The following is a 12,048-nucleotide window of genomic DNA, read 5'->3' as shown; positions in this document are numbered from 1 at the left end:
ATACCCCAATTATACTAAGATCCCCCACTGCTTTTTGTGATTTTCTTATTTGGGTTTTCTCAATTTTTCAATTCTGAACGAAAATTGGAAAAATAGCCAATTTTCTGTTTTTGTTAATTAAAATTGAATATCCCAATTATACTAAGTCAACTGGCCGTTTTTGTGATTTTCTGATTTGCGTTTTCACAATTTTTAAATTCTGAGCCAAAAAATGAAAAAGGGGCTAAAATGTGATTGTTTTGAATCCGTTTGGGAGGACAGAAATCACAAAAAGGGATTTTTCTATGTTGGATTAAAATTGAACATCTCAATTATACTAAGATCCCCTGACCTCCCCTGACCCAACCTGGCCGTTTTTGTGATTTTCAGATTTGCGTTTTCACAATTTTTTAATTCTGAACCAAAACATGAAAAAGGGGCAAAAATGTGATTGTTTTGAATCCGTTTGGGAGGACAGAAATCACGAAATCTGATTTTTCTATGTTGGATTAAAATTGAACATCTCAATTATACTAAGGTACCCCCGACCATCCCCCGGTCATGGGATCTTAGTATATAGTCCGGGAAAAAACTGTGATTTTTGGCTGAACGTGGTTTCGTCGGTAAAAGTTTTTTTCTCAACTGATTCTTGTAGCTTGGGGTCACCTCTTAAGGATTCAAGAGGATGACCAGTGATATCCATTGAGCATTTTTTATTATTAACCCCTTAATGCCTGAAATATGGGCTCCCATTGACTTTCTATACAGGAGGAAAATACCCAGAAAAAGATAATTTTTCGGGGTATTTAAGGAGGATCTGAGGGGTCTAACTAGGGATTTGTCATGATGCTGAATCCATTGCAGGCATTTGTTTTGCACAAAAAACATTCCGTGGGCTAGAAATAGCCTCAGAAAACAATACACGTATGGGTGAGTATTCATGTTAGTCGGAGGCCTTAGGGTTTTTTTTCTCGTGCTAATCAGTCTAAAAGTGCAAAATTTTGCACAGATGTAGCTCAGGGCTTGCTCTAATGATTTAGCTAGGGCGCCCGAGTCTGCGACATTCGGGGTCGACACAGCGGCCAAATCAAGTTGGGCTCCCATCGACTTTAGTGATGAAAAGTGATGAGTCATCACTTTTCAGAGTTTTGTGGGTGTTGTGGTGACCCCGAAGGTCGCCGACCTAGCTAAATCATTAGAGCATGCCCTGAGCTACATCTGTGCAAAATTTTGCACTTTTAGACTGATTAGCACGAGAAAAAAAACCCTAAGGCCTCCGACTAACATGAATACTCACCATGAATACATACCCCGAAAAATAATCTTTTTCTGGGTATTTTCCTCCTGTATAGAAAGTCAATGGGAGCCCATGTTTCAGGCATTAAGGGGTTAATAATAAAAAATGCTCAATGGATATCACTGGTCATCCTCTTGAATCCTTAAGAGGTGACCCCAAGCTACAAGAATCAGTTGAGAAAAAAACTTTTACAGGCAAAGCCACGTTCACCCCCATTTTTCCCGGACTAATAATTGTGTTATTCAATTTGAATTTAAAAAATGAAAAAGGGGCAAAAATTTGATTGTTTTGAATGCGTTTGGGAAGACAGAAATCACAAAAAGGGATTTTTCTATGTTGGATTAAAATTGAACATCTCAATTATACTAAGATCCCCTGACCCTTATGCCTTAACTTCTTTGCCTTTTTTTTTTCTATTTTGAAAAACATTTTTAAATACTTCAAATGCTGATCTACATCTGCACGTTGTGAGCTTGCAGATCAGCTATTTGAAATATTAAAAAGAATATGTCTATATAGTAAAAAAAAAAGGCCAAAGAAGTTAAGGCATAAGACCTGGATCATAATAGAGCCCATTCTCTCCTAAATGATGTCCTCTACCTAATAGAGTTGTTGAATTAAAACAACTTTTGGGTAACCAGATGACATGATTATTATTCCTATAATCTAGTAGTTACCAAAATGTAATTTGCCGACCGAAGGTTGCAGGTTACCATGAGAAATGTCACAGTTTACCACGTGTAGACTTGTTTGTACACATGCTTTACAGTCTATGGGACGGTTCCCTTGGCTTAACACATGTGACACACTGTGACATCACAGGTGATATCACATGTGACATTGCATATGTAAAAGTCCATACTATTCCCCAGAATCCCTTGTATTCCCATATATGATCCCTGAGGTTGCATGTCGCCCTGAGGCGTCTTACTAGTAATAATAATAAGTGGGTTGGACGAGATACTTTTGAAGAACCAAGTAAGTATTGAATTGGATTAAATTATGCCTTTAAAATAAATGGTGTAGACCCATTCAAACCCCCAGATCCACTTTGAGGAGCCACTGATGATATACATGTTGATTAGATTTACACCAAAACATTTAAATGTGTGTGATTGTGAATGATTCAGAGCTTGAGGTGGGTATAAGTATCACTATCCGTGCCAATATTTAAGAAACATCTAAGCAATATCGGAATTCTTCCTCACTGTCGTCAATGTCCACATGATTTCATCTTGTTGTTGTCTTGTCTCTTTTTTCTCTCTCTCTATTTTGTGCAGTTTCTGTTTTTTATTTCTGTATTATTAGTGAACGTTTAGTCTGTTTAAGTAATGACCGTTGGAAAGGATCCCAAATAATCCTGCAGGCTTATTCCTCTCCTTGCACAGTATTGTGTTGCCGTGTTCTACTTGTTTTATAACTTTGTGCTAATAAAACTAAACACCATACCTGATAAGACACACAGGACAGTGGCAGAGGCCGGGATTGTTACACACAGTGTGTGACATGCAGATGCAGAGATCACCTATGTTTGTACATTGTTGACACAATCTATGCCCAAAAAAGGGAGGTCATGTTGAACGAATCTAGATCTACACATCTAAATCTAAACTTAAAAAGCCAATTTGTGATCAGCATGCAAATGATTTGAATCCCCTCAGTCAATCAGACATTCAGCTCCACAGCTCTATCCTGTGGGGAGGTGAGGGTGTTGAACTCATCAAGATGCTTCACACCAAAACCAGCAGCTACTAGATATTCATAGTCCTGGAATGAGGCACTTCTGTACAAACCAAGAGTTTTGGTGTAAATCAAATCAGCATAACCCACATGTGCATGGCCTTTTGAATTGAATTGATTTACAATTTGAATTGTGTGTTGTGTGTGTGTGTGTGTGTGTGTGTGTGTGTGTGTGTGTGTGTGTGTGTGTGTGTGTGTGTGTGTGTGTGTGTGTTCCCCCGCAGACCCCCCAGGTATGTGATAAGCATACCTGGCTCCCTCGAGAAAACAGACTTTGCACCCAAGACATCAGAGACACACTTCCCACAGATCATAACCACAAAAGGAGAGTTTGAAAACATGACCAATGATATGATGATAAACTTCCATACCTGCTGGGTGAAGTAAAACAATGTGCAAACACAGCAGCAAGATTTGTGAGCTGCTGTGATAGGAGAAGGATATCAAATGGAACCCAACCACTTAAAAAAATATCCCTGCTCTGCCTCTTGTTCTGATTGTATTGTATTGTATTCACTTCTGCTTTGGCAATGTAAACATATGTTTTCTCATGCCAATGAAGCCCTTTGAATTGAATTGAATTGAATTGAATTGAATTGAATTGAATTGAATTGAATTGAATTGAATTGAATTGAATGTGGGGTGTCAAAGCCCCACCCCCTGCCAGACTCAAGTTTCAGATCAAACCCACACATTCCAGGATCTCTGCATTCTGCATGCAGAGAAACTCAAAGTCTTCTGTCTGGAATGTCAACAGCTGTGTGTGTGTGTGTGTGTGTGTGTGTGTGTGTGTGTGTGTGTGTGTGTGTGTGTGTGTGTGTGTGTGTGTGTGTGTGTGTGTGTGTGTGTATCTGAAAAATCAAGCCTTTCCTTCATCGTCTGACTCTCCTGCTGCTCTTCCTCTCTCAGTGCAGCGATCCGACCCTCCTCTTCCTCGTGTAGGAACTTATGAAGCTTCTTAAAATGTTCCTCCATCTGCCATTCTGTGTTCAGGGCCTGGATCTGAATGTATTCTGCCGTTTGGTCGCAGTTTGTTTTAAATACATTGAAAACGTCCAGTTTCTTCTGTAACGATGTCAGTGATTTCTGCACTTCCTCCTTGCGGCCCAGTGCAACTTCAAAAACTACGTTTTTACTATATAGACATATTCTTTTTAATATTTCAAATAGCTGATCTGCAAGCTCACAACGTGCAGATGTAGATCAGCATTTGAAGTATTTCAAAATGTTTTTCAAAATAGAAAAAAAAGGCAAAGAAGTTAAGGCATAAGGCATAAGACCTGGATCATAATAGAGCCCAATGTCTCAAATCTAGACTAATATGAGTAAAGGCTTTTCTCCTTCACAAACTACTATGTGATTTGAATGCATTACGTGCAAGCCAAGGTTTTCCATGAGCAGGCTGTGACCTCTAGTGGTATAATAGTGAAATTACATTTTATTTTCACGATCTGAAAAATAAAGCAGAGTATAATCATTCAGTATAACAGCAGAGTGATACTCAAAGTCAACATAATAAAGTCAGGCGTTAGTTAAACTCTGAAAGTGGACATGTAAGTCTGGGTCATTCATATACTTTCAGAGAGACATTAAATCAGCTTTTACTCATACTGTAAAGTCTGGCCATGGTCCATAATGTTATTTAGTGAGTTCTCTCTATGCCTACATGCTAAGACCTGCCTTGTGCATATATTTTACTCCACACCGAGTAGGAATTGTTGACACATCTAACCTGTTTTATTTAGTTAGAACAGTAGTTACCAAACGTTTTAGCCCTTGACCCAAATTATATACATTCGCCCAGGACCCAAACTAGCAGATCTGCAAGCTCACAATGTGTTGCTTCTCGCCGTCTTAAGAGCTTGTAGATCGTCTATTTTCACTACTTCTTTATTATCATTATTATTATTAGGCCTACTACTATGTATTTATGGAATTTCTTAGATGTGTTTGTTTGTTTGAACATTTGTGAAATTCATATTTGTTTTTAATTTCTAAAAGTAAAATGATAAATATTTCATATATTCTTTACTAGGTTGTGACGCATAGATTCGTCCGTGACCCAGAAATGGGACCCAACCCAGTGTTTGGGAAACGGTGCTTTAGAAAATCCCAACCCGCCCCCCACCCTTCCCTTTTTTTGAAAACTGCAAATAACTGCCCATTGCCTGTGACAAAGCCTTTTGTTGTTCTCAGATTCCCGGGCTTGTGTGGTAGCCTAAATCAAACGGTTGTCCATGAAGTGTTTGCCATTAAGCCAACCTTCCATTTACCATACTGTCTGTATACATGTGTGTCCAGCATTACAGCTACGACATATTTACTACAAAACCCATGTAGAACAAAAAGTAGCCGTCTTTATGTATGAAATTAGTTACGTCTGTGTGTATAGATGTGTGACCTGTTTAATGTTGCTATTGAAGTTGTTATGATTTACTCATTATGGGTTAAATCATACTCCATCATTGCCTTATTTTAGTGCCTAGTCCTTTTGCAGGAAATAGTCTCTTCAAATAATACATTTGGTGGCTCTTAAAAGAGCCGTTCTGGGGTTCTGACAATGACAAATTGGTTTAAGCACGTTCTCCACGGATACGACGGGCCAGCTGGATGTCTTTGGGCATGATGGTCACCCTCTTGGCGTGGATGGCGCACAGGTTGGTGTCCTCAAACAGACCGACCAGATAAGCCTCGGCTGACTCCTGCAGAGCCATGACGGCGGAGCTCTGGAAGCGCAGGTCGGTCTTGAAGTCCTGGGCGATCTCCCTCACCAGGCGCTGGAAGGGCAGCTTGCGGATCAGCAGCTCGGTGGATTTCTGGTAGCGACGGATCTCCCTCAGAGCCACTGTACCAGGGCGGTAACGGTGAGGCTTCTTCACTCCACCGGTTGCCGGCGCGCTCTTACGAGCTGCCTTGGTGGCGAGCTGCTTCCTGGGGGCTTTGCCTCCGGTGGATTTACGGGCGGTCTGCTTGGTTCGGGCCATTTTCTATCAGCGGCTTGAACAACTAAGTTGTGATAAAACTGAGCGCAAACTCGTTCTTTTTATTTCAGCGGCTCTGAGGCGCCGTCTTTCTCTGATTGGTCTGTGGTCAGGAACCTCCTTGTTTGGGAGGAACCAGAGTTTAGACTGGGAGGAGCCACTCGTTTTTATGATTGGTGGGGCGCACAGAGAGTATCTCCGACCAATCACAAAAAAGTAAGTGTGTGTTACAAAGTCGAACGTAGGCTATAAAATGTCTCGTATTCCTCTCCTCCAGCACATATCTTCTTCGAGCTAACACTCTAGAAATAAACCTTCAGAATGAGCGGACGAGGAAAAACCGGCGGAAAGGCCAGGGCCAAGGCTAAGACTCGCTCATCCCGTGCCGGGCTCCAGTTCCCCGTGGGTCGTGTCCACAGGCTGCTGCGTAAAGGCAACTATGCCCAGAGAGTCGGCGCCGGCGCCCCGGTTTATCTGGCGGCCGTCCTCGAGTACCTGACCGCTGAGATCCTGGAGTTGGCTGGAAACGCTGCTCGTGACAACAAGAAGACTCGTATCATCCCCCGTCACCTCCAGCTGGCCGTCCGCAACGACGAGGAGCTCAACAAACTGCTGGGCGGAGTGACCATCGCTCAGGGCGGTGTGCTGCCCAACATCCAGGCTGTCCTGCTCCCCAAGAAGACCGAGAAAGCCGCCAAGAAATAAACCTGCTTCATTCGTCTGAATAAACCCCACAAAGGCTCTTTTAAGAGCCACCCACTGATTCAACAAAGAGTTGCTCCTAATGCCCTATGAAGAGAGAATTATGATATAACTATTAAGATCCACATGCCCTATTGTAATATCTTACTACAATGGTGAAATATGTGTACCGCAATGTTACTGGTCATTCTACACGATTTTATAAACATGATAGAATATATTTTACAATTTAAACAATAACACGCCATTTCAGAATGGACTGATTACCCAGATGTAATCAATCTGTTCGATTATTAGCTCTGAGTAGTTTCACGCATGACAACTTTTAGTAACATTTTAGTATAATCCATTACACTTCATAACATTATACTTGGCTGCCAAAATAAAAAACACGAGGCAAGGACAACTCATCTCAAATGACAAATGTACGTTTTTACAAGCTGTATATATATATATATATATATATATATATATATATATATATATATATATATATATATATATATATATAATGTGTATGCTACTGTAAGACTGTTATGCCATGTTCGTCTTTCCTTTGTAAACCAGCGTTAAATATGCCATGTCTGGGTATATTTAATTTGCAAAACTCATATCACAATAGCTGATCATGATTGTAGACAGGCTATATGGTTAGCATTTGGATCTAGCTCTTTCTTGGAAAATATGGGTGGTCCTTAAAAGGACCGTTGTGTTTAGAGCAGACAGAGCAGTTTACTTGGAGCTGGTGTACTTGGTGACAGCCTTGGTGCCCTCAGACACGGCGTGCTTGGCCAGCTCACCTGGGAGCAGCAGGCGGACGGCGGTCTGAATCTCCCTGGATGAGATGGTGGAGCGCTTGTTGTAGTGCGCCAGACGAGAGGCTTCACCAGCGATGCGCTCAAAGATGTCGTTGACAAAAGAGTTCATGATACCCATGGCCTTGGAGGAGATACCGGTGTCGGGGTGGACCTGCTTCAGGACCTTGTACACGTAGATGGCGTAGCTCTCCTTCCTGGACTTTCTGCGCTTCTTGCCGCCCTTCGCCGCGGTCTTGGAGACGGCTTTCTTGGAGCCCTTCTTGGGCGCTGGCTTCGCAACTTCGGGCATCCTGACTGTATTCTATCAGTGACTTCCAGAGATGAATGTGATGAGAGAGCGCAGTCGCACCATTATTTATACACAGCCAATGCCAATGTGGTGGTGTGACTCCCAGCAGATGATTGGCTGATACTCCCACAAAGAGGGCGGTGTCTTTATTTCTGTATTATTTCTCCCGCTCGTGCGCTCTATTGTCCCTGTAATATTTTGAGCGGCTAAACATGCACTTTGGGTAAATGTATATTTTTAATGTCCATAAAGGTCCCCAAAGGAAACAGTGCTTTCTTGACCAACAAAAGGAAGGTATAGACTATTTCAGTCTGTCCATTCATTGAGACAATGGCATTATAAGAAATAGTTAATCAAGTATTATAATGTGTAAATGTGATTCCGCTCTCTTCTGGGCTTAGAAAAACAAAATAGAGAACCGGGTGTTACTTAATTTTTCTCCATTCCTGAACCCTAGCCCGTTTATTACTAACCGGGTGTTACTTTATTTTTCTCCATTCCTGAACCCTAGCCCGTTTATTACTTCAAGACAATGAAAGCAGATTCGACTTAGTTCCATCACTCCAGTTAACTTCAGTTGGGACAATGTAAACTCTGTATTTTGAGTATTTCAAAGTAAGATAATGAACTCGGTGTGTTTTCCAGCCTCTAGATGTTCATACACTAATAATGGCAGTCACAAGCGCTTGTCAAGGATTGTGTGCGAGGCTCCACTTGTCCCGTGCTGCTTAAAATGGGTTTATGAAGCAAAGCAAGGCTTATTTTGGGCAAATGTGGAAATAGACGTTTCTGCCTGGTTGTGCCTGTCGGATTACAACATTGTGTGTGTCCTTTGGAGCACAGTATATTCGTGTTTTGTAATTGGATTGTTAACTTATCGTATTCATATATTCACATGTAGGCCTACAGTTTAAAAGCTGTAGTCATTTACAAAAGTGGGAATTAACTCGTTACATAACGTGTGGGTGGCTCTTAAAAGAGCCTTTGGGTTGTTTGTTGGTAGATCAAGTCAGCATTATTAACCTCCGAAGCCGTACAGAGTGCGTCCCTGTCTCTTCAGAGCGTACACAACATCCATGGCGGTCACGGTCTTTCTCTTGGCATGCTCGGTGTAGGTGACGGCATCACGGATCACGTTCTCCAGGAAGACCTTGAGGACACCGCGGGTCTCCTCGTAGATCAGACCGGAGATACGCTTCACACCGCCACGGCGAGCCAGACGGCGGATAGCGGGCTTGGTGATCCCCTGGATGTTATCGCGAAGAACCTTGCGATGACGCTTGGCGCCTCCTTTCCCCAGTCCCTTTCCGCCTTTTCCACGCCCACTCATTTTTCAGTTTCAGTTGAGTTGAAGATGCAGAAGTGAATGGTTCCAGAGCTGAGAGCCATGCCTTTTTATCTGTGTTCTGAGGACGTAAGGGAGGACAGGCAGACCCGCCCCACACACACGCACCTCCCTCTTGTTCATTTTGGTCACATCACCCCTTGGTATATAGTAGACCTAATATTGCTAGTCAAGTCCTCTATACCATAATAATTGTTGTTCATTTTTTGAATTCTCCCCTATTAATATTCTTGTAAATGATAGCGCATTTCTTTCGACTCTCTCAAGTTTAAACGTTTGTGTTGTCACGTATAACCTGAATAAAGGTAGGGCCTATAGAAAATCATCAATAATCAAGTATTATGCGGACTTTATGTCACGCTTACTTGAGCAATGTTGACATTTGCCATCTGTTGCACATGATGTAGAGGTGGACCAGTTACTATGTATAATAATGTATATGATTTTGAACCTGAACAATGGTAGTAGGCCACTATTCAATATCAATGTTGTTGAATTTGAGCCAAACATACTAGTAGTCAGGACAATGGCAAATCGAACAGTGATTTGTGGACTAACATACACAACTAGGCCATATTCTCAATAAAGTTTATTTAAAAAGCCATAGGGGAGGTGTGGCTGGGTTTGCAAGCTCGATATAGCTAAAGTGAGAAATGGCCGTATTCATAATGTAGGACAAAGTTAGGCTGCGTTAATGTTTAACTTTGTCATAATGTTATCATTCATTCATTATTTGCGAGTGGTATTGAAACAGGCTGGTTATATTATTCCAGTGCTCACATATGACCATGGTGTATAAAAGTGAGGATGCTCTTATAAAATGAAGTGGTTGGCTCTTAAAAGAGCCTTTTGTGGGTATAGAGATGGAACAAATGGTTTACTTCTTTTTGGGGGCTGCCTTCTTTGCGGACTTGGGTTTGGCAACCTTCTTGGCTGGAGCTTTCTTGGCTGCTGCGGGCTTCTTTGCCACTTTCTTGGGGCTCTTGGGGGCCTTCTTCGGGCTTTTAGCTGCTGCTTTCTTGGCGGCGGGCTTCTTGGCTTTCTTGGGCGATTTCTTGGCGGCTGCGGGCTTCTTTACTGCCGCCTTCTTGGGCTTCTTAGCCGCTGCGGGTTTCTTGGCGGCAGCGGGCTTCTTTGCTTTCACTGCCTTCTTTGCAGCAGGCGTCTTCGCCTTCACCACTTCTGCCTTCTTGTTCATCTTGAAAGAGCCAGACGCGCCGGTGCCCTTGAGCTGGACCAGGGTGCCTTTTGCGACCAGGCTCTTGACGGCGATCTTGACGCGGGCCTTGTTCTTCTCCACATCGTAGCCGCCGGCAGCCAGAGCCTTCTTGACCGCAGCCAGAGACACACCGCTCCGCTCCTTGGAAGCGGACACGGCCTTGACGACCAGCTCAGCAACGCTGGGGCCGGTCTTCTTGGGTCGGGGAGCCGCCTTCTTCTTGGCGGCTTTGGCCGGAGCTGGGGCGGGTGCTGGTGCTACTTCTGCCATTGTTGTCTCGGATAGTAGTTTGTCCTTCCTTCTCTTAAGTAAAGTCTGACAGACTGGTGCTGCACGCTGTGAAGGGGCTGGACTTAAACACCACATGAGAACCATATAGAGACAACATCCACACAGCTCCTCTTGTCTAGGTGGCTTAATGTGCCACTTGTGTTTTCTCCTCGATTAAAACAAGTTATAACAAACTACAGTGTATGTTGTGAAATGAAACAAAGAGCTGACCAGTTAGCACACATGTGCCTTTTTGTTATCAATATAACTGCGATGAAAAAAGCACTCTAGTTTTTAAGTGATACGCTCAAAACATCCCCCTTGCACAGTCAGAGCACTGTGTTTCCTCTGTCATTTTGCTTCTAAAACATTTTAAACTACGTTAAATTAACAACAATACTCACAATACTCTTAGCAGACATACCTGGCGACGCAATACCATGCAATATACTTTGGTTTTGACATCCGTTTTGCTATAAACAGAAGGTTTTCTGACCCCAGTAAACACACTCCAGTTGACGGCAGCATGATGGTGGAGTTGATCCCGACTTCCAATGACAGATGAAAACTGTTGCAACACTAGATGGATTTATGGACAAATAACTTACTGTGATCAACCTACAGCAAACGAAATGTGTTTAAATCTTCAATCAACTGTAGTATCTGTATGCGATTATGACACACATACACTTTCACGGCACAATCCTTCCATGCAATACCATTCATAATACTGTGAAGATGTTTTGTGACTTTGGAACATGTTGTATGTATGTTGGCATGCATGATTTGACAATAGATATAGATTGTATTCAAGTTACTGAGGCTTCTCAATTGATTCTAAAAGTAGATGTGACACAGTGACTATTATTAACCTGGTGACAATATGCAATGGATACAAACAGTGTGGAAAGTAACTACATTTACGTACTGTTATTAAGTAGTTTTAACTGAGGTACTTTTAACTTTACAAGAGTGTTTCCAATTTGCAATCATTTTCATGAAAACAGATAGTGAAATTAGTGACCTGCATAATGAGCACTTTTACTTTAGGTACTTTATATTTTGATGCCAATACTTTTGTAAAAAAATAAAAATGTTGTAGGCTACCAAATTTGTAACAGGCCTACTTCTTCCATCACTGGCCTGCATACCTTGTGTCCTCAGCCTGGTGCTTAAACATTATTTTCTTCTTACCTTTCCTGCTCCACCCGTACCCTATCATGGAACAAGTAACAGGTGAAGTTAATACAATGTTTGCCCTTGAGACTGACCTGTTTGTTTGTCACTTGAGACTGCTGCTATATGTTGTGCCTATATAATATATCTGTTCGTTTATTAACATGTATGATTTTTTTTTAAGGTACACTGCCACTGCCGTTTTGTTCTGTTTTGTTTTCATTTCAGTTAT

At 42.0% G+C, this 12,048-nt stretch overlaps 6 protein-coding genes across 6 annotated transcripts in view; 2 read left to right on the top strand and 4 right to left on the bottom strand.

Annotated features, from left to right (window-relative positions):
* LOC308284040 (histone H1-like) overlaps positions 1-12,048 on the top strand; it is a gene marked incomplete at both ends in the record, with an annotated part of 409,737 nt that overhangs the window by 21,369 nt on the left and 376,320 nt on the right. The gene's annotated exons all lie outside the window — the stretch shown is intronic.
* LOC308284046 (histone H3.2) lies at positions 5,590-6,000 on the bottom strand (the record flags this gene model as incomplete). Its single annotated transcript, XM_080724584.1, has 1 exon — positions 5,590-6,000. One exon carries the CDS (start codon positions 5,998-6,000, stop codon positions 5,590-5,592), a length of 411 nt encoding a protein of 136 aa, XP_080580710.1.
* LOC308284056 (histone H2A-like) lies at positions 6,319-6,702 on the top strand (the record flags this gene model as incomplete). Its single annotated transcript, XM_080724594.1, has 1 exon — positions 6,319-6,702. One exon carries the CDS (start codon positions 6,319-6,321, stop codon positions 6,700-6,702), a length of 384 nt encoding a protein of 127 aa, XP_080580720.1.
* On the bottom strand, positions 7,432-7,806 carry LOC308284063 (histone H2B-like; the record flags this gene model as incomplete). Its single annotated transcript, XM_080724600.1, has 1 exon — positions 7,432-7,806. One exon carries the CDS (start codon positions 7,804-7,806, stop codon positions 7,432-7,434), a length of 375 nt encoding a protein of 124 aa, XP_080580726.1.
* On the bottom strand, positions 8,825-9,136 carry LOC308284069 (histone H4; the record flags this gene model as incomplete). The annotated part of the gene is made up of 1 exon (XM_080724607.1): positions 8,825-9,136. One exon carries the CDS (start codon positions 9,134-9,136, stop codon positions 8,825-8,827), a length of 312 nt encoding a protein of 103 aa, XP_080580733.1.
* On the bottom strand, positions 10,029-10,640 carry LOC308284041 (histone H1-like; the record flags this gene model as incomplete). Its single annotated transcript, XM_080724579.1, has 1 exon — positions 10,029-10,640. One exon carries the CDS (start codon positions 10,638-10,640, stop codon positions 10,029-10,031), a length of 612 nt encoding a protein of 203 aa, XP_080580705.1.

This window comes from Nannobrachium achirus (assembly GCF_963921795.1).
Source record: "Nannobrachium achirus genome assembly, chromosome: 4".
Taxonomy (NCBI): Eukaryota; Metazoa; Chordata; class Actinopteri; order Myctophiformes; family Myctophidae; genus Nannobrachium; species Nannobrachium achirus.
Note: the sequence above shows the minus strand (reverse complement) of the source record. Positions and strands in the feature narration are given on the sequence as shown.